This window comes from Punica granatum, chromosome 4 (assembly GCF_007655135.1).
Source record: "Punica granatum isolate Tunisia-2019 chromosome 4, ASM765513v2, whole genome shotgun sequence".
Lineage (NCBI taxonomy): Eukaryota > Viridiplantae > Streptophyta > Magnoliopsida > Myrtales > Lythraceae > Punica > Punica granatum.
The window spans coordinates 38,071,585-38,092,369 of record NC_045130.1 but is presented as its reverse complement, the minus strand read 5'-3'; the positions used below and the strand labels follow the sequence as shown (position 1 = coordinate 38,092,369).

Genomic DNA, 20,785 nt, shown 5'->3' with positions numbered 1-20,785 from the left:
AGTAAATTAAGGTTTTTAACTATTTACTTTTGCATAAGTAAACAAAGATGAATAAAAAAGCATTCACCCCAAAGAGAAAACGTGAGGAGATTTTCCTTTAAATTTTCTTGTCCCCTCCTAAAAAGAAGGTAGGTAAGAAGTCATCTTCTTTTTTTTTTTTTAATTATTTAAGTTTTTTTCTTCTCTTTTAGTTGTCTTGTTTTTGAGTGGAGACAATAATTTGAGTTAACCGACACTAATTCAGCATTGACAGATAATTCTGTAGGTGTTTTTTTATGAGACATAATTATTGGGTCCTATAACTATCCAATTTACCAAACCACATGAATCATAGAAACATATTTAATCATTACCCTTCTTTCTGCCTAATTTTTTAACTACTTAAACAAAACCCTTTATCCCTAACTTTGCCTTTCAACTATTTTTTTACCCCTTGTCAAATCCCATGTCTTGAAAAAAACATCCTCGTATTTATTTTTTAAAAAAGTAACTACTAGGTGAGGTATTGGTTAGTAAACTGCCTGCAATACAAGATTCATAAACAGATAGAAGCACCTTACGGCTAAGTCAAGTGTACACTAAATGGGAATTAGATAAACTTGTAAGGTGAAAACATCCCGTGATGTTACCGAAAATAAAAGATCGTTCATAGAAGAGAAAAACCAAAGAATATTGGAATTGACCCATCTGTCTCTTTCTGATACAAAGCATATACAAGAGCTGAAATCTTTAATTTAAACCTAATCTACAACAAAATTTTCTTTATCTACACTTACATATTACAATTTCCTAAAATTCCTCAAATTACATTTTTTTCACCTCATTTACCAAAATAGAAAAGAAAAAGAAAAATAAGAGAATTCCTACTTAAATCTAGGCATACTTGATAGACCATGGATAGCAGTTAGTAAGAATTCTTCTTCTGGGCATTTCAATCAAGATAAGCCCATCAAAGGTCAGTACTCATCTGTTCTGAAGCAGCTAATAAAGAAGGGATCCATTTCCTTTCCTTTTCACCAGACATAGGAAGATGATGTCCCGATCCTCGTCCCAACACCCTGCGTGGCGAGCCCGACCCTACGAGGAGAGGGAACGGGACGAACAAAATCGAAAGGATACGAAAAATATATAAAAGCAAAAATGGCAGACAAACCCCTCAATCATTTCAGACCAGCCAACATATTATTATGGTAAACGTCCCCCACCATTTCCTTTCAAGAACCAACTCCAGCCACCAGCTCTAGATATACTCTATCCTCATTTCTCCCATTGTGGGAATTAAAGCCCAAGCCTCCTCCTTTTTTTTTTTACCCTCTTTGGTTTGTCTCATTGGTCCCACCGTCACCTCCATTGTCATGCAGAATGATCACGTCAAATCTCCGGAAATATACAATTTGCGTGTCTTTTCTTGGTTGATATGGAGAGACAACCTTTTCTTGGGACGAATCCAGAGCAAAGGTCATGGGGCAGAGAGATCTGGAGAAGAGATCCCAACCACTTACTAAAAATCTCGACCGAAAGCTCAGTGGGGCGCTGCAGCTGGAGTCGATAGACATGTTCTTGAGATGCTAAACCTTGATTAGCTGCTTTAATGGATATTTGCCCCCATCATGTGCATCTTTTCATCAGCTACAGCCCTATCTGAGTCTGGTACGAGCACAAGATATGCTACAAGAAAGGCCAAACTCCCTGTGTTCTGATCTAAAAAGATGGTATCAGTCCAGCTCTGCAAGCTGTACCACTGAGATTTCAATGCGGCCCTTGTAGCCCGGAGACCATTGAGGTTTTCAAAGGGGCACCGGCAGCCCGTAATTGAGGAAAGACCGAATTCTCCCATCCCATCCTGCAGTCACGATAACAAGGCCCCATGAATGGGAATTCGAAGTGCTCTGGCATGAGCTCTTGAGGAACTTGTATTGGGACCGATGCATTGGGGGCGAAGAGCCCAGTGGACTCGAGGTGGGCAGCTTCTCCTCTGGCCAGGTAGCCGATCCCTTAGGAAAAGTATCCAAGACGAATTCCTGGCCCAATGAGAAACAAGCAGGAGTGGAAGGGACGGTTTCTTCCAACTCCTGACTATTGCCTGACACTCCAAACTCCCATTCATTTCCTGAATTTTTGTACTTCATCCCACACCATGGAATTGCCACGCTGGCATTTGATGAGAAACGTTCACATGATCTGATGGCTTTTGTTTCAGAGAAAGTGGGATCTTCATGGTTGCTGCAATTCCATATATACACGTTCGAGTCCTCCGAAGCTGAGACTATGTGCTTCCCATCTGATGTGAAGGATGCAGATGTCTGATTTCCTAAACTTCGGAGGCCTGCAGAGAGTGAAGTAGGCATAGGAATGAGATCAAGAGCACATTTTCGAGACTAAAAATATCTGCACACTTGGCTCGTGGAGAACTACCAAACATTTCCAAAATTTCCACTTTACAACCCCATACGTCTTCTAAGATGCAAGCCTACACATGTTTTCCTTTCTCTCTCCCTCCTATTGCCCTTATGTCAGAAAATACAAAGGCAGACATGAATTCACAGAAGCAAAAACTGGACAGATCAGCACTTATCCAAAAGAATACAAACCTCTATATCTGCTAATTACATTGATCCCGTGCAGGATTCTGATCTGCGAATCAGCACACGTGACCATCACCTTGCTTGGGTCTTGCGGAAAAAACTGGACGATGTAACATACCAGTCGTGAGTGAAAAATTGCCAAAATAGCATGAGTTAGAGAGTAGAGCAGGAAGCAGCAAGAACAGAAGGCTATAGATTGGTACCTCAAACCCAATTATCCTTTTGCAAGGTGACTTCTTCTTGCTGCATAAGCATATTTCAGCATCCAATTGCAACCGATTATCTGATTGAAGGGGAAAAAAGGGACAAATCTGTCATATAAATATATATATGTACTCATAAGGTTACCAATAAGATGAGTACAAAAAGTTAACCTAAAACATTTCAAGATATTGAAGAACACAGACAAAGGTTGTTCAAGAAGAAGTACCTAAGACACTGTAAAATCGGCAACTTCCAGACATACATCCAACAATCACTCCCTGTAAGGAAATTTAGAAAGTTAACCTTTATGAAACTAAATTCAAAGGCTTAGTTCGGGGCAATCAACATATCCAAAAAAGGAAATGTACCTGCCCATTGGGACGATAACAAACAGCTGTTACAATCTCCCGTATATCAGTCCAATCAACCACTTGACATCCTGGAACAGCCCAGATTCGAATTTTGCCATCTATCGAACCACTGACGAAGAAGTTATCATCCACCGGATTAAATTGCACACTCGTCACTGAACAAAAGAGAGTACAAGAGAACAAGAAAGGTCTTACTATCAAGTTGATGAGATAAATATGTGCCGATATCCCAAAGGAAAACAGTAATAAGAATATGCAATGATTTACCATAATTACTATGCTTAAAGACTCCAAGGCAGTGATCCGAACCCACTTTCCACAGGCGAACTGTTTTATCTACAGAAGATGATAGCAAATACTGCACCAGATAATAGACAAAAAGCTAATTAGATAATGCACAGAGAAAGAACAAGTCAGTCTTTTATATTTCCTGAAGATGAAATTTTCTTACATTATTGTTGGACCAAGAGAGGTCCAGAATCTCGCCCCTATGCCCGTGGAATTCATGCACTGGCCTCTCCAATAACCGGAAGACCTTGGGGGGGAAAATAACACAAGCAGAATCCGGGGTTTTCCTCAGACTCCTTGGCTTTCCTGTCCTCTCCTTCTCCACAAACAATGGAGTCAGCTCAGAGAGCTGATTCACTGTGAAATAGATGCACGAGGGATCAATCTCTGGTATATCCAGCTCATTTGACCGTTGATCCTCCACGACTTTCCATAGTCGCACAACGCCATCTTCTCCTGCACTGGCGAGGAACCGACCATCGGGACTGAACTTCATCTTGAGAATTGGACCATTGTGAGCCTGAAAGTCCTGGCCTGTGAACAGGGCAGAGAGCTCCTTGAGCCTTTTCTGGCAGTGCCGGACTTTCACCTTCTGGGCCCTAGGCCCGTCCTCAGCATTACTGTTCCCTTTCACCCCTTGCCTATCTACAACACAAGTGAGGCTACGTAATCTAGTAAGCCAACTCTTTTTGTGTCCCTTAATTATTGTCTCCAGGGAGTCGTTCTTATTGTTACCCTCGGGAGATTCCTTCTCGATCAGCTCCTGGAATGAAAGAGAGGGCCCTCCCATTTCCCGACATCGTTCACTACAGGTGCTTCCACCATTCAAACCCTCATGCCTAGGCACAAATCTCTCCTCCTCACCAGACCACTCTGAGGTATTGCTAGACCAGCACGAGTTCGAGGAACGACTGGAACAGAAGTCATCCACTAAACCCGAGCTTCTCAGCACAGCCCCACTACTCTCCATAACTCTACCCACCTCCCCCTCCAGTAATTCGCCACTCTGTAATTCCCCAGAACAAGTCCCCATTGTATCTGAACTCATCCCCATCAATCTGAGAAACTTGCTCCTCCGCTCCCTAACACTCCGTGGGCTCCTCGTCCAGATGTCGTACTCGAAACAGTTTGAGGCAGAATCGACGAGCCCATGACTGGGATCGTCGACCTCGACCCCGCAGAATCCATTGGATGGGAACGAAAGTTCCTCGTGGGCGTCAAAGAATCGACAATCCTCCTCCTCACTGAAGCTTCCCATTGCTATTCTGAGTTCAACCCATGAAAGCTCCCACCACTGTGACCAGCTTTAAAGCCCCAAGACAACGTGTTGAATTCCAAACCCCCCCCCCCCCCCCCTCAGAACAAGCAACCCAGCAGAGCTGATAAAAAAGGAAAAAAAAAGAAGAGGAGAAAATGGAAAACAGACACAGGCACAGAGTCCAAGATCAGTAATCTGGAACAACCCATAATTTTATAGTTCACAGAGAATTACTATAATACAAGCTCAAGCCAAAGAGATCCAACATGGATCCCAATCCAAACACATTGAACCTAGTCTCCCCGTCGGTATCAAAAGCCTCAATTGAAATGGTGAAAATCAACACTTGGGCACAGATAATAAGATGAATAATTTAATCACAACAAAGCAGCCCCCGGAATTCTGCAGCAAATGAAGGATGCAAGGGCACCAATGGGTTCAAAGATCAAAACCAACACGCGCAATTGAAGATCAAAATAATTGCATTCCAAGAAACAAATCCAAGCTTAGATTTTTCTCCTGTTCTTGAAGTAAGAAAACTGACCAATATGCTTACATGGGTCCGGTTCCTAAGATGTTTCTATGTGGGCAGAGATCGAAGGGGCGGCCATTGGGAGGGGAATTGCGGGGAGCTCTTCTTCTTCAGGACTCGCTCTCTCAAGCAAAGCAGAAGAAGGAGAGAAGAAGAGGAGAGAGGACAGTGCCCCCAAACCAATGGATATGGAATTCACCGGAAAATAAAAAGAATAACAAGAAATAGAGAGAGAGAGAGAGAGAGAGAGAAATTGGGAGGGAGAGGGAGGGGGTAAAATCGGAAGAGAGGAATAATAAATAACCTTGATTTTCGTGAACTGATGGCCCGAGAAACGAGACCTTCGAGAGTGGTGGGTGTGTGTGTGTGTGTGTTTGTGTTGGGCTTATATGCGCACTCCCAGTCCCAGGCTCCCTCTCAATTTCTCTAAAGCAAGAAAGAAAAAAGAGAAAAGAATAAATTGAATTTTTTATTTTATTTTTTTGGCCTTTTTAATATGTATTTAACCCAGTTACGATGCTATAAGTTGTTACAGTTTGCAACATTGGACTGAGAAACCAGTGTTGCACTGTTACAAATTATTGTCCAAGAGTGTCTCCCCCTTGGTACCATGCCTCGGCTATCTTACCGACGATTTCCGTGATTCTCTCGACATTTTCAGGTCCTTATGATCACGGATTGATTGTAGATTCACTAAACATGAATCTGAATATTGGTTTTAAAGCCATGAGATGCGACTGGGAGGAGTTTTTGATCATATTGTCTTTTTTTTCCCCGCTGGAAGTCATATTAAGAATTTCAAGATGACATTGGTCACGGCACACCCGTTGATCTCCTAATGAGTTGTGGCCCACATGGATGAGAATGTAGACAAAATACAAGGAGGCCTCAAAAAAGTCGCGTCCAATGACTATTTTGAGACTGTCTATGTCGATATGGAGTGTCATTAACATGATATTACAATTGCAAAAGTGTAATATATATATATATATATATATATATATATATTTAATAAACTTACATTGAAAAAAACTTAATAGGTTCCATAAAATGGCAAATTATATAAAAATTCATCTTCTTAAGAAAGCGTTATATTTATCCATTCTAAACTTTTCTAAAAATTTCAAGAAACAACAAAGGTTTTTTTTTTGGGGGGGGAGGGGGAGTTTTAAAAGAGAGGATATTAGCATATGAATAAGGAATGAACATATGAAATTCATTAATTAGAGGTCGCACTGGCACACATCATCGCGTGTAGGCCTACAAGTTACAGGTTCGATATCTAGTGAAACTATACGTGTCAATTTATTAATTATTTAGAATTTTTCTTTAATTATATTAAGTTTTAAATCTCCTTTGTAATCGATAAAGATTCATTTATTAGATTTAGATTCGAAAAGTCGTTGATTCTAGGTAACGTTGTGTTCCACTATAGACTACACAACATTCCAATTATCTCCTCAGGCTGAGTTTGTTTCTTTTTAATTGCTCCTTTTGTTATTTTCAGGATTCAACCTCTTATATCATAACATTTGTCTATACGAATGGATAGGGCAATTATTATATAATATCACAATATTAAACTTTTTTTACGACAGCTTACATGCATATAATATTAACTTAGGGAAGCATGCCTTATGATCAATTGTTCACCAAAAACGAAGTATTTGTGACCAATAGTTAATTGGAAATTTGGGGTATGTGAGATCAGCAGTTAGGTACTATTGGCAACCCCTTCGGGACACTTTCGAGGGGGGTCGGTTCTCTTTTCCTCTTCAAGAAGTCAAGTGTCTAAATTTGACTGAGAATTCAACTCATTCGAGCGCGCGTGCACACACACATATATACACACACTAGCTTTATATCCATGTAATGTACAGGTCTTACCTAGACTCTTTATTTTTAATGATAATTTTAAAAATTTGACATTCCGATTAAAATGTTCAAAAAGAGATATCTTTCTAAAGTAAAGTTATTCAAATACTAGTAAAAATAAATTAAAAATAATTGAAAGTGACAGTTATATTATTAAATATATATTTTTCTTTAATACTATATAATTATATATATGTATATCGATTAAAATTATTAAATTTTTTTAGAAATGAGCTCTTAATAAATATAAATTTGTCATTTTAGTCTAATTTAATGGAGTGATGGTGAATTATATATATATCTTATTTATAAATATGTAGATCTATAAACGATAATTTATTTTTTGATAACTATTTAATTAAAATGAATTAATATAAATATTTATAATTACGTCACTATTTATTTGCATTTAATTCATGCGCATATATCATTGAGATAGTACTTAATTTTTTAAAAATAATATTTTTAATTTTGAATATTATTTAAACATTTACATTTATGACCTGACACTATTTAAAATTACATTTCTACCAGTATTTATTATTGAAATGCAATTATATATATATAGATATAGATGGATTGAGTGTGAAGTACATATATAAATATATGGTAAGTACATATATATATATTTTTTATTTATAATATAAATAAGTAGATCTATAAATGATAATTCATTTTTGATAATTACTTTAATTAAAATGAATTAATATATATTTATACTTGCGCAGTTATTTATTTACATTTAATTCATGAACATGTATCATCAAGAATCAAGATAGTACTTATTTTCTTTAAAATAGTATTCTTTAATCTTCAATATTATTTAGACATTTACATTTATGACATTATACTTAAAAATAATATTTCTAATCTTGAATATTATTTAAATATTTACATTTATGACATTATACTATCTAAAAAATTACATTTTTATCCCTATTTATTGTTGAGATACATCTTTAAAATAGTTTTTTTTAATCTTGAATATTATTTAGACATTTATATTTATTATTTATACTATTTAGAAAAATACCTTTCTACCTCCATTTATTGTTGGATACAACGTTATATATATATATATATATAGATATATACATACGTGCACAATTTTTTTTTTGTATATATTACACAAACATATTTAATCAATAAGACTAAGAGAAAATAAAGGAAGGAAACAACTAGGGGAAAAAAAAAGGCATGACATTATTATACACATGTACATAATTACAATGTGTCAGTTCACGTAAATTATGCAAATATATTATAAGAAGTACATGACAAGATTAGGTGATCTGATTATTGTAAAACATAGTGTCTGGTCGATCCACGTCTTCGCTAGTTGAACCTCAAGCTAGTATCCTCAATTAGTTTGCTTAAAATTCGTGTTCCGTGATCAATTTGATATATATACACATGTCCACACATATATATTAACTCCATTACGAGCTTATCCGAACTTATTGGTATGTGTTATATCATATGTATAAATCTAGGTAATTTTGTCAGAGTTACGGTTTTTTTAGCATTAGAAAACGCTTGATAAGTATCTTCATGGAAATGGTGGCAAAAACCAAAAGATATATCTTCAAGGAGATTTTAATTTCTCCATAATATACACTTTAGTCGTACTCGTCCTATCTACCCAGATTGCTATATGTTACATTGTAATCTTAGAGAAGATTGTTCAACTTTCGATATATATATATATATATATATATATAGCTGATGAGCGAATTTCAGACTGATTATATGAGATTAAGGATTGACGGAAATACATGGAAAATCTATCTATTTTAAGCTCATGGGAAGAATTATGAAGTGGCGAATGTGCCCTTTGCCATTCATAGTATTCACCAAGTTTACCAACTGACAAGTCAAAGCTAATTACGTCTATATAAGGCATGGGCAATGTGTATTTTTGCCCATTGGTGTGTTTCAATTTTTAGGCATAACTTCAATCATTTCGTGTGCATCTTTGAAGGGACCCTTAAAGTTGGCTGACTTTCATTTCTTCTACCAACTCAGTAACACTTACGAAATTACAAAAGAAAAAAAAAAGAAGTTTGGCGACAAATTAAAAGTATCACACACACACACACATATATATATATATGATGCATCAATATAGTCTATGATTTGAGTATACGAATCCGATTCGTTTAATAGTATAGATGATCCATCGAAACATGTATGGTTGAGAGACCATAATCGTTAGTTTGATGATAAAATGTAAATAACAAGCTAGGCACATTGATGTACGAACTTTTTTTGATTATTTGTCCGATCCCCTTGTATCATCTCAAAGGCTCCGTATCATCAAAAAGCCAAGATCTGCATTGTGTGATATGAAGTATCAAACAAGAATAGCAAGCATTTGATCTTTGATCGATATATCGGATTGAAAATCAATGCATGCATTGAGATAATGGCTAGCTAGCTAGGGTTTATTGAAATCAATCAATGCACAACAAAGTCCTTAAAATTCCACATTAATAGTTGATGAGATCATGAACACTCCAATATATTCGCTAAATGAGAATCGTGAAAAATGTGGATTCTGATTGATACTTGCGTGCCAAGAGTGAAAAAACTCGAGTTCATTGAACCGACACGATGCAAGCTTACAATCAACTTTATTACTCAAAAAAATGACATGCACCCGACTTGTCGCGACTTGGTTTTGGGGTCATTGACATGATGATTATTGTGGTTGATTGAATATTTGGTGCATTGCATATGACAACGACACGATCTCTCCAGGAAAGGGCTTAACTGCCGCAATTGTATTCTAAACTACTAAATGCCAATTCGGCAATAGCATGTCTGATTAATGAGCGATAGCCGAGTCAACACGACGGCGTTTTCTTGGCACCGTGAGAGCCATACAACGGCCAGTGCAAGTCAAAAGGCAAAAGTTGGCTTTGTTTCCAATTAATCCGGCATTAGTTTCAGATGGTTCCTTAATCAATTACATATTACGCTCTCACTAATCTTTATAGGCATAGGTTTTTCACTTTTTCACTTTTTTTTTGGTGGATGACGGGACCGAAACCTATAATAAATACAATAAAAGAAACACAATGATGAAGTGAAATTGTTTTTCTCCTTTACCGTATACTAATTGATATCTGCATGTCGTGCGGCAACTTTCTGTCAATTTCTATAAGATCAAAATTAGGTAATTAACGCATAATATGAAGTAAAAGTATCGAAATCTACATATTTTACCAAGTAGACCTAATAAATAATAGAAATCGGGAATGCGAAATGAATTTGGTCAGTAGAAACGCGAATAACAATAATCTTGTAACATAAATATTGGCCAAATAGTTAAAGGAAGCAACTTTGTCGGTGAAGATACAAGTTTCTATGTCTCATTTTTTATAGGCATATGACACATTACTTTTGAACAATTTCACTTATATCAAGGAGTTCTTTCTAATTATTACTTTTCATTTCTCCAAAAAGTTTAATTATATATTATTACATATAAATGATATGAATACATAACTAAAATGCATCGAATATAACACAAGCAAAATATAATGTGAGTTCATTAAACTCCATTCAAAAAGTAATGCAACATGAATTCAAAGTTTGTAATTTCACTTATGTAACACTTTCTCATTTTAATTCCTAGCTTTATATATTATAATTTATTTATTGATTTTTACTGTTCAATTGACAAAATTCCAATGAGGTAAGAAAAGTATGACCAAAATTCGAATAGATATTCCGAGCTATTATCTTTGCAGCAAGATACTTAAAAAACACGAAATATGACCTAAATTCTAGCCCGACATCTCAACTTCAGTACTTGTCCTAGGTTTAATAGAAATTCAGTTCCAGAATACAAGTAGGTCTACATTTAATAAAAAGCGTATTCAAACTTAAAATCCGTTTAATAACCCGTTGCCACAGCAGGGAGAACATACACAATACGGCGGGTATCTAATAATTGATATATAATGATGGAACGACAAAATGTGGAATAATTTGGTGGCAAAAAGGAATCAAAATTAGGGATCATTTGGGAATACAAATTGTACATGCATATTAGCATTTGACAATTTGCACGGTGGGCATGAGTTGTGAGAAAACCAAAAGATAATATTTTTTTAAAAAAGGCATTTATTCTTTTTTCTTTTTTCAATAATTCTGGGATAAGCATTATTTTGTATATTATTGATTGTAGCAAATAATTATTGTAATAATTAAAATGAAAATGAAAAGGAAATTAAAAAATGAATAGGTGTGATTGCCTGCTCGTGAAGCAACAAATCGTTGCTTTGGGAGAAGCCCAAGATTCGAGCCCTTAATCATGTCTCCGGTTCATCGTATTTCAATGTCTTTGTTGTGTTCCCGTTCTAAACAGCACCCAGGTTCTCCTCACGGCTGACCTGAACTCTCCCCTTCCCTCGGTTGATTTCCCCCCTTTTCTTTATCTATTAATTATTAATTCCTTCTTCTTCTTTTTTAAAAAATATAAATGCACCGACTAATATTCAGAAACTCAATCCAACTCCATCTAATCTAGCCAGATTCGGACTGGATCGGCTCACTCACTAAGGGGTAAAATTTTCTCAATTAATTGTGGATAATCTTCATCCACAATGCTCGAACTTGAGACTTAACATAAAGAAATTACACGAATGGAACCATCTCAACCAACTCATTTCATATTTTTTAAACCTTTTAACATTGCTTAGTTTGGGTCCCACTAATCTAATGTTTGTGTTAGTATATGTCTTATGAATCCATATATATTTGATGCAAGGCTTCGGTTGAGCAGCATCTCGATCGGAATTATCTACAGGGTTAACAGTAATTAGATAACTTGTTATCTTCGCGGTAGACCCTATTTGATAGTAAGAAGTTGTCCTAAGCCTAATTAGCCAGCTAGGCATCGTGGAATAGTGTTGTGATGCTTTTTATAGCTTGCTGCATGATTGGTTCATTAAATGAACGTGGAGAGTCTAACCAGTGAGACGTAGCATTAGCTAAAGACAGCTACGTGACAACTGACTCGTTAAGAGTTTTCCTCGCAACCGATACTGGCATGTCTTATGATTTGAGCCAAACTAGTTGCCTCGTTGCATCGGCTGTTTAGTTATGCTGAAGATTGAATATTATAACGACGTGCACATATTTACTTTCAAGATTGATGGAGACCAGCGCTTGGATTGAACATAGAAGTGGCAACACGAGGTTAACCTAAGGAAAGACGGTTTGGTGAGAACAGGAATGGAAACGAAAAAGATACCCGTCGATGCATGCTAAAGAGGGAAACAATACACGGTTCGTGCTGAAATTTTAACCGATGTTTGGAGAAACAGAGAGCGATTGATTGCTCCTCTCTCGTCACTTGCTGTTATGTGTTCCGATGTGATCTTTGAACTACACTTGACCGATACTGAAAAGAAGGTCGTACAAAACTCTAGTTGGATTAATTTTGGTAGAGAGTGCTTTATTATGATCCCAAGCAAGTTTTATCATCTTATCTCAATCTAGATGAGTTATGTCATGGTAGGGTTAGGAGAGAAGGGCACGTGACTGTCCTTAATTTCCTCTCCATAGGAAGCAGCCGACATGATTTCAATAATAAGATAATAAGTGGCAATGTTGGGAAGCTAAGTTCTAAATAATCAATTAAAATAATTTAAGTTGATACTTCCCATAGACATTGTCCAACCAACATCTAATGAGAGTCCTTAGCTGGTGTGCCAACGCTATAGACAAAAATTCTATTTTATTTTTTGCTGATCCAATTATAGTCGAGAAATTCGGCAGATTATTGCAAGTCCATATATATATATATATATATATAATAAATATAAATCTTCCTCCCCCCCTCCCGGGATTTACTCACTTTTCGGTAAGTTAATCATTTTTTGTCATCATCATTAAGGCTAATTAGGCATGTCAATCACATTTTGATCCGCGATTATACTAAATTAACTGCAAATTTTAATTTAAGTTATTGCCCCTTAGCCACAAGGGTTTAATTAATTATATGGATTTGAGGAATTGTTTTCGAATTTTTTTTTGGATGAAATTTCGAATGTTTGCTTGGTTTGATTTTCTTTCAGTATAAAAGGTGAATTAGTCATACATCTCTACATGGAACTGGAGTTCGCAGATCTGATTAACACATTGTGCTTAGATCATGTAACCAAATTGAGCTGATCTTATCTCAATTATCCGTGTGCTCAGTTTCTTTTCTTTTCTTTTTTTTGTTTTTTTTTGTTTTGAGCATCTCAATATACGATCATTGAATGGTATAAATATTATGTCAACATAGCTAATTTACCACCTTCCCAAAATTAAATTTGATTTCCTATCGAAACGATTAAATTTCATCCATGATGCACTAATTATTAAAAATTCTCTCATTTCGTGAAAATAATTGAAAAATAAGATAATACAAATTTAAAATAGAAAAAAGAAAACGAAGAACCTCACTATGACCGGCCAAAATCTCTCCACCTTTTGTGTCCCCTCATTTCTTTTGAAACCGTTTACTTTTGAATAATCGGCAAGTTTAAAAAATATTCAAAAACCGTAAGCAGTGAAGAATAGTTGCTCATTCCATCATTTTCATCACGATTTTTTTTTTAAATGGCATAGGCCACGGGCGCAAACCAAAGTACTAAACCAACGTGCATCTTTGTACGGAAACGCAGACTCTATCTTTGTGTATACGGTAGGACTTAGTACATATGCATATCCGTATTAATCGGCCGAGCCGACTAATAACAAGAGCTAAGTTGCAAAACCTGCAGCTGAAAAAAAGCAGCTTCTCGCAAAAAACCCGGTTAAAACGGACAGCCGGCTTCTCGCACTTCGCGGTCCAGCTGTTTAGGTTAAGTACCACTGCTTTTTTTTTTTCCTGCTGAAAATACCCGAAAATAATTTTTTTAAAAAAACCACTGGTAGTGAAATTGATTGCATCTTTCATCAATAAATCGTCGGCACCAACCTCATCATCTACCCATATAATATAATTTGGCAAAATTGAGTTGACCTGCCTCTGTTTATAATTTATTTTACGTGAGAGACTGATTCTGCAGAATCTGCTTTGGGGGAAGTGCTTTTCTATTTTCCTCATTTAGGAAAAAGACTTCCCTTGTCTTCCAAACCAAACTGATCAATCCCCCCACAGTAAGGACGACGCATCCTTTTTTAAATATGGAAATTGCCCAAGGGCAGATGAACATGCAGTAATGTGTCAACTGGGACCTCCAAGATTCAAAGAGCCACGCCTAGATTTCCAACTTTAACGAGTTCTTGCTCTGCCGATGAAGAAAATATCTCGAAAGAAAGCAAAAAAGTTACACTGCCCGGTTCGAGCAGATTTTTACATGTATATATGTATGTACATATATATATATATATATATATCTTGGTTGCTAGCTTGTACGAAGTGGGGATGAAGTGCCATATGTGTTCCGGATTAAGATACACTGAATGAAGTTTCGCGTACAATCTTGATGGATAACGAACGCATCGTCCATTTTATGATCATGTTGGAAATTGGAATCGTCAGATGATTTTTTTTTTCATAATTAACTATTCATCTAAAAGCGCGCATCTTTCTACTGCTTTCTTGATATACTCCTATTATATAGTATCTACGTTATGATAATAAGAAACAGATATGGATTTGTTAACTAGAAAATCATTAGGCAAGTTGATTCTGAACTGTAATTCATTCCAATCGGATAACCCGGGGTGGCCTAAAAAAGTTTTGCTCAATTAAAAGGTGGTGCTCGGAGTAGTGGTGGGTGGTGGGTCTTTGATGGCTGCAATTCTCTGCATACTGTGTTAATGGTATGGGTCATCATGGGGGTGCCCACTGCCCACTGTGTCTTTAACCATGCATTTAGCTTTTCTTTTTTTCCTACGATTTTTTCCTCCTTTTTTGTCAAGTGGAAATTCTAATGCTCATTGCTCTTAAAATAACAAGTAAAGGAAATTTTAAATGATATAGTATAATAGGGTGATTTTAAGGATAACATTCAAAATGAATTAATGCTTCTTCTGTTCATAAAGTATAAACAATGAAAGATTTTCGTTTTCTTTCTTTTTCGTTTTCTGAACAGATGAACTATACATATCATCCTTGAGTATGCAAAGTCAGTGCATGTCATAATACTTATGTTGCATTTAGATATGCTTATATATGTAATGTAAGAAAGAGCCTGTCGGTTGAAGAAAGTGATCGTAGTATAGTCACCGTGGAGGCAAGGCGAATGCCAAAATGTGTCAATTGGTGCAAAAAAAAGTAAGACATATGATGTGATTTCGGTTCAATTAGTGGCTAAAAAATTCCAAACAAATAGTCCCCAGCCAAAAATATGAATTGGCTGCTAATGAACTACTACTGTTCTTGAAAACGAGACAACAATGTTAAAGATAAACAGTAATGTCTAGTCCATATAATATGATGTAATTTACATTACAACAAAAATATGGAAAAACAAAAATATGACAAAATATCTTTTTTTAGAAGGTAAAAAAAAAAAAACTGAAAACAAAACACCCATAGGCAAAACAAACATAATTAACATGCTTCTGCTCTGAGTGGGGAGAACTCTGCCACAGGACCAGAGACGGTCGTTTGGGCCGAGGACAACAAGAGATCTGCAGAAATCAAAGGCTCTATTACACTGCTGGATCCAAAGAGAAGGGCAAGGGAGGAAAAGGGAAATCGTCGAATGTCTTATTCCGATCGATAATTCGGTATCTTACGATCAAACCATAATGCCATCGTAGAGCTGTCATTTGATTTCTTGTATCTTTCCCAAGTATCGTATTAGCTTTTCATGTCATGTGACGGAACAGTCATATTTCGGACTGTTTCTGATACAGTGCAGATGTCGCCGTCCGTTGTAACGAGCGTTGTAACTTGTGACATATCTCGAGAAGGATTGGAGAGTCCATTGTTGTGTTACCTTTTTCCTTTTGTGCAGCTGAGCTTTTTGGACCACCAATTTTATGTGTGGGGGTGCATTTGATCCTAATTTAATCCCTCCAAGGCCTCCCATCCATCGCATAGTGCTCCGTTTACCCCGGCCCCAACACATTAAAACGGGACCATCTGATCTCCTCTGTTCCAATTCACTCCCAAGGGGCTCAGCAGAATTGGATTTTTCCGAACCGTAATTAAAACCCCGTTATGAATAGGTTTCGTGCCCACTTGCTACCCATATAGCTTTTAAGCCTTGGCATCTGAACACGATTCTCCTTATTCCCAATGACAGTTTATGTCTGAAACGCGTATCATTCCATTATCATCATTCATAAGAAGAGATTACATAAAGGCAATATCACGAAGTGAATCGACTAACTGAGCATGTCTACCCACTTCCCCTCCTTATGATATCCGGTAGCCTGGACACTGAGCTCCTCTTAAATGATAAATTGAAGCTTACACATGGTACTCGATTATCATCGAAATGGCACTGCTTACATAATAATATGATGCCAGCGCAGAATATGTACATTCTCGACATACAACTCGTGGGGATCATGTATGCTCCGATCTGCCTGGTCTTGTTGAAGGTCCGATGCCCGATCTCTCTTCTGAGAATAGCATAAATCCCCTCTGACACGACTGTATAGACGACGGTACAGATAGTGAGCTGATGAGATATTGACATCGGACGACGGGCGGGACGTATTATTTTAGCCGGAGAAAATATCCGACGGTCCTGGATCGCGATTGGTCGCTTTCACATGACAAGGCGGAGATCCTCGGCTGCAGAGGATCCAGGTCACATACACTCGAGGGAGGTGAGAGCGTTCTCGCATGTTGCTCTGCCAGCTACCGATCGGAAAGCGATTAAGTGGGCAGAGTACGTAACTTAGCGTAGCGTAGCCCATCCCAATTTTGGACCACCCTATGGGGGCTGTCTCAGGGACATAGCCGTGGTCCAATTCGTCGCTTCATCATTTAATAATTACAATTAAAATCATTAACTGACATATGATAGGAAGGAAAGTGCTGTTTCTTACTGACAGCCCTTTTTTGTTTCCTTTTCTCTTCCCTGCCCTTTTCTTTATCTTCTTTTTTTTTTTTTACCCTTTTTCTATTTTAGAAAATTTTCAAAAGAAAAGGAAAAAGAAAATTTCTTTGTACTACGTAGTATTAGCCCACGCTATATCCCCAGTTAATCATTATATTCCTTGTCCTCCTCCTATGTAAGCGATTCGTAGGTTTGGATAAAAGGGGCAGCTCAGCTTTTAGTTTATGTTGGCTTCCAACGGCTTCCTCAGAATTTGATTGCGGGTTCGCATGTACCCTCCTCGAGGTCATGAAATGTACGGCGAGGATCGGTCCATGCGGTCGACTTTATCTATAGTGAGGCCCGATTTGATCGGAGCTAAAACCCATCACTGGGGCTTCCGATTTGGGCCTTTCGATATATCTGCATGCAAATACATTATACGCATAGGTAAAATGACTTGAAAAATCACGTCAATTAAAAAAGCAAGGTGGCTCGAGTTCGACCGGCTCTCGATCAATGGCAAAATTATGTTATATGGTCTCATGGGCATCCCTCGTAAAAGAATTGAAACTGGGCTTTCAATTTGGACCTCAGATGGATATTTAACTCGGGGCAAAATCTTCATAACATTGGGCTCACAACACTGTGTTTGGCCCATCAGACAACCGAGACCTGTCTGGTTGGTGTCAGACCGGGCCGAGCTGGTCGCCTTATAAGTTATTGGGCCTGGACCGTAATGCCTGAGTTTCATCAGGCCGAAAAATCTCAAGTTCAAATTTTATGATCTTACAACAAAATGGACAATGGCCCAACACAACCTCGATGTTTCGACCGACAATTTCGAATTGGGATGGCTATGTTAATGAAAAACTACCAATCATGTCCTTCCTGATTTGTGGTCAAAAAATGTCCGTCATGATAGGCCAAAGACGATATTTCATGATATGCGTTTGACGAATTCGTGAGATCATTCTGATCATGGTTGAAAAACTAGTGATACGGATGCCAAATAATAAAGCTAAGAACATGAATTACAAAAAAAAAAAAAATACTAACTTTATTGATTCCTCTTTCAATTGATTGTCACAATCAAAATTTCCAACAAACAGCATGTGTACAATTAGCCAGTTAGATGGTGCCTATTGGTCACGGTCCAATAACTTGAGTGCTTGGTGGTGGGTGAGAGATCAGAGAAGCCGCTCAGACAAAGTGCTCGGTGGGGTACTCATGCTCGTACCCGTTGTAGTCGTAATACAGCCTCTCGCCTTTTGATATGTCTCGGTTCGCAACAAGAAGTACCCGGCATTCTCCCCCAACGTCGTACCTCACACATTTGAGGTTCTGCTTCTTTCTCCCTTCCCTGTGCCAAACATCATAACTCCAACCAGATTACATGATGTCTCGAAGGAAACTTCTAAAGCAATCCTTTTAACACTGAATCGACTACAGATGTTGATTACGATGTTGCACCACACTCATGGAATTAGCACTAATTGACATTTGCAATTAACTTGGTTTAAATGATTCATATGAGGCCGGGTTTTGATATAAAAAAAAAAAAACTTTATATTTCTCCCATAAATCAGATAAGACCGAAGGATGAGCTTACGGTGTATGATTATTTATCCCATTAATAAATCGAGCTATATTGGCCTTGCTGTCGGGACAGATCACGAGGCTCTGGGAAGGATTAGACGCTGAAATGAGAGTCATGATGCTGTCCCCTTCATCATGTTCGCGATTCCGTAAGTAATCTACATCGCCTGTGTACTCAGTGATGATTGTCAGATCCTTGATGCACTTATCTGCCTCAACAGTGAACCTGAAAACAGAGATTCCAGAATTCTAATCACGGGAATGACACCGAGAGCAAAAGAATGGAGATCGTAAAGAGTAGCACCCACCCTTCACGAGGATCAAAAATGACCATGAGGGGAGGACATTCCCCTCGTTTCATCATGCTCTTACACAAGTTCAAGGTCTCAACATCTTCTTTTGGCAAAACCTGGTACAAGTAAACTCCACAGAGTAAAGCATAATATCAAGAAAGAAACTGTGTGCATATCGAGTTTGGTAAAGAAAAAATTAATTGACATTCATGGCATAGATCTTCACCGAGTATTCAAGACCTAACCTTAAGGAATACAGAACAAACAAAACATGCTCTACAGAAAATATCGGATACAGGATGAAGTGCATGCAATATTTACCAATCGTGACGCAAAATTTCTCTCGGAAACATGCATTTTGCTTGTATAGAAGCAGTAATCAGAAGAATTGCTTTGTTAAGCAATATAGATCAAATTTTTGGAGGCTGCCAACCGAACTAGAATCATAAATCAACGGATGAAGGGACAGACATATGTTTATTCATTAAGAATTGTCATAAGCGACAATCCACACCAAACTCAACCCAAGATACAGGCATTGCATACAACCTCTAAACTACTAGCAGTTCTTCTCTCTGGATATAATCTCATAGCAAACAGATTGAAGTCTAGTTAGAATATTTTACTCGACGACCACTATTTGGAAAATTACCTGCATGCCTCCGTGCTCGAGAGAAGCACGATTAGCCGACCGAGGAGCCATGCTCGGCACATAAGTGAGCCGGTCGCTGAACTTCGCCCCAGTGGCTGTGAGAGCCGTGGCTAGTGAAGCCATTTGCTTCATTCTCCTCAAAGGGTCCTCGCTCGGACTGTAAGGCAAGAGCTTTCTCCTCTTTTTGGATACCACTAAGCTACCAGCTCGCTTCCGCCGCTTGGGGGTCTCTGAGATAATGACCGAGAACTACGAAATTCAGCTAATTGCAATATGCATTCTGCCACTCGGAAAGGGTGAGATGATAAAGTCTCGTCTGCGCCTTTACCTTGAATTGGACATTGCTTTGCTTCTGACGATGCCCGGATGCGGAAGAAATCGATGATTTTGGTTTGAACGAGAGGAAATGCTGCATATTGGCACGACAAGAGAGGGTACGTTGTCAGGGGAAATCAAACAATCAAGAGCTCAAAAGGGATATTTTTAAGCCCGATGAAGCCCAAACGGCGATCATTAATCCGCATAAGATCAAAAATTAATTGGGAAATTTCACTTAGGCACCCACGGCAAAATGCATGAACCGGAAATGAATTTGGTCAGCAAACACCCAATTGGTCGAAGAGGATACACAGTACTAGATTGTCGGGGATTACGAGCTACCAGTTTGATAGTGAAATGGAAGCAGTAAGAATCAAGACAGAGATTCAATAGTCATGCAGGGTTGCCTAAAGAATCATCAGAGGATAGCGGGCGGAGCAGAAATTGTACGTACACTTGAGCTTCTTGAGCCGGGAGCAGGAGAGGCAGAACCACGCTCCCTTGGGCACGGCGACGAGGATCGGGTGGAGGCAGAACATGTGGTAGCCCCGGTCGCATTTGTCGCAGAGGAGCAGCTGAGCGGCATAATCCCCAGATCCGCAGGTCTCGCATCGGACGTCGCAGTAATCGGAGCTGTCCTCCTCGAACAATGGGGGCTCCGAGAGCGGCCTCGGGGCCTGGGTCCTCCTCCTCCGGGAGGCCGCGGCGGCGGACATGGGCGGCGGTGGAGCCATATGGGCAAGTGGCGACGGGAGTGGAGAGAAGAAATGGGTTTCAGTCAAATGTTAGACAGGGACAGAGAG

At 38.1% G+C, this 20,785-nt stretch overlaps 2 protein-coding genes across 3 annotated transcripts; both read right to left on the bottom strand.

Annotated features, from left to right (window-relative positions):
* Positions 1-649: 649 nt before the first annotated feature.
* Positions 650-5,568, bottom strand: LOC116204826 (WD repeat-containing protein 44). 2 transcript variants are annotated; one of them, XM_031537144.1, is made up of 8 exons: positions 5,251-5,568; positions 3,612-4,827; positions 3,428-3,518; positions 3,158-3,315; positions 3,016-3,067; positions 2,789-2,868; positions 2,592-2,685; positions 650-2,326 (listed from the first exon to the last, which is right to left on the bottom strand). In XM_031537144.1, the coding sequence occupies exons 2-8, from the start codon at positions 4,704-4,706 to the stop codon at positions 1,788-1,790; spliced, it is 2,109 nt and encodes a 702-aa protein (XP_031393004.1). In that variant the 5' UTR covers positions 4,707-4,827; positions 5,251-5,568; the 3' UTR covers positions 650-1,787. The 2 variants fall into 2 exon arrangements, with proteins under 2 accessions (XP_031393004.1, XP_031393003.1); XM_031537143.1 differs by having other exon boundaries at positions 5,263-5,568.
* Positions 5,569-18,154: 12,586 nt separating this feature from the next.
* On the bottom strand, positions 18,155-20,785 carry LOC116202622 (histone-lysine N-methyltransferase ATXR6). The gene is made up of 6 exons (XM_031534220.1): positions 20,437-20,785; positions 19,993-20,073; positions 19,665-19,894; positions 19,028-19,128; positions 18,733-18,945; positions 18,155-18,483 (listed from the first exon to the last, which is right to left on the bottom strand). Exons 1-6 carry the CDS (start codon positions 20,714-20,716, stop codon positions 18,324-18,326), a joined length of 1,065 nt encoding a protein of 354 aa, XP_031390080.1. The 5' UTR covers positions 20,717-20,785; the 3' UTR covers positions 18,155-18,323.

What these genes read in the sequence shown, in the direction of transcription:
- LOC116202622 (XM_031534220.1), bottom strand. Translation starts at nt 20,716, where the DNA reads ATGGCTCCACCGCCGCCCATGTCCGCCGCCGCGGCCTCCCGGAGGAGG. An exon ending in AAAGCAATGTCCAATTCAAG is followed by an intron (nt 19,895 to 19,992) that starts GTAAAGGCGCAG and finishes TCATTATCTCAG; the next exon opens with AGACCCCCAAGCGGCGGAAG. An exon ending in GGGATAAATAATCATACACC is followed by an intron (nt 18,484 to 18,732) that starts GTAAGCTCATCC and finishes TGTTTGGCACAG; the next exon opens with GGAAGGGAGAAAGAAGCAGA.
- LOC116204826 (XM_031537144.1), bottom strand. Translation starts at nt 4,706, where the DNA reads ATGGGAAGCTTCAGTGAGGAGGAGGATTGTCGATTCTTTGACGCCCAC. An exon ending in AAAGGATAATTGGGTTTGAG is followed by an intron (nt 2,686 to 2,788) that starts GTACCAATCTAT and finishes TACATCGTCCAG; the next exon opens with TTTTTTCCGCAAGACCCAAG. An exon ending in TGTAATTAGCAGATATAGAG is followed by an intron (nt 2,327 to 2,591) that starts GTTTGTATTCTT and finishes CACTCTCTGCAG; the next exon opens with GCCTCCGAAGTTTAGGAAAT.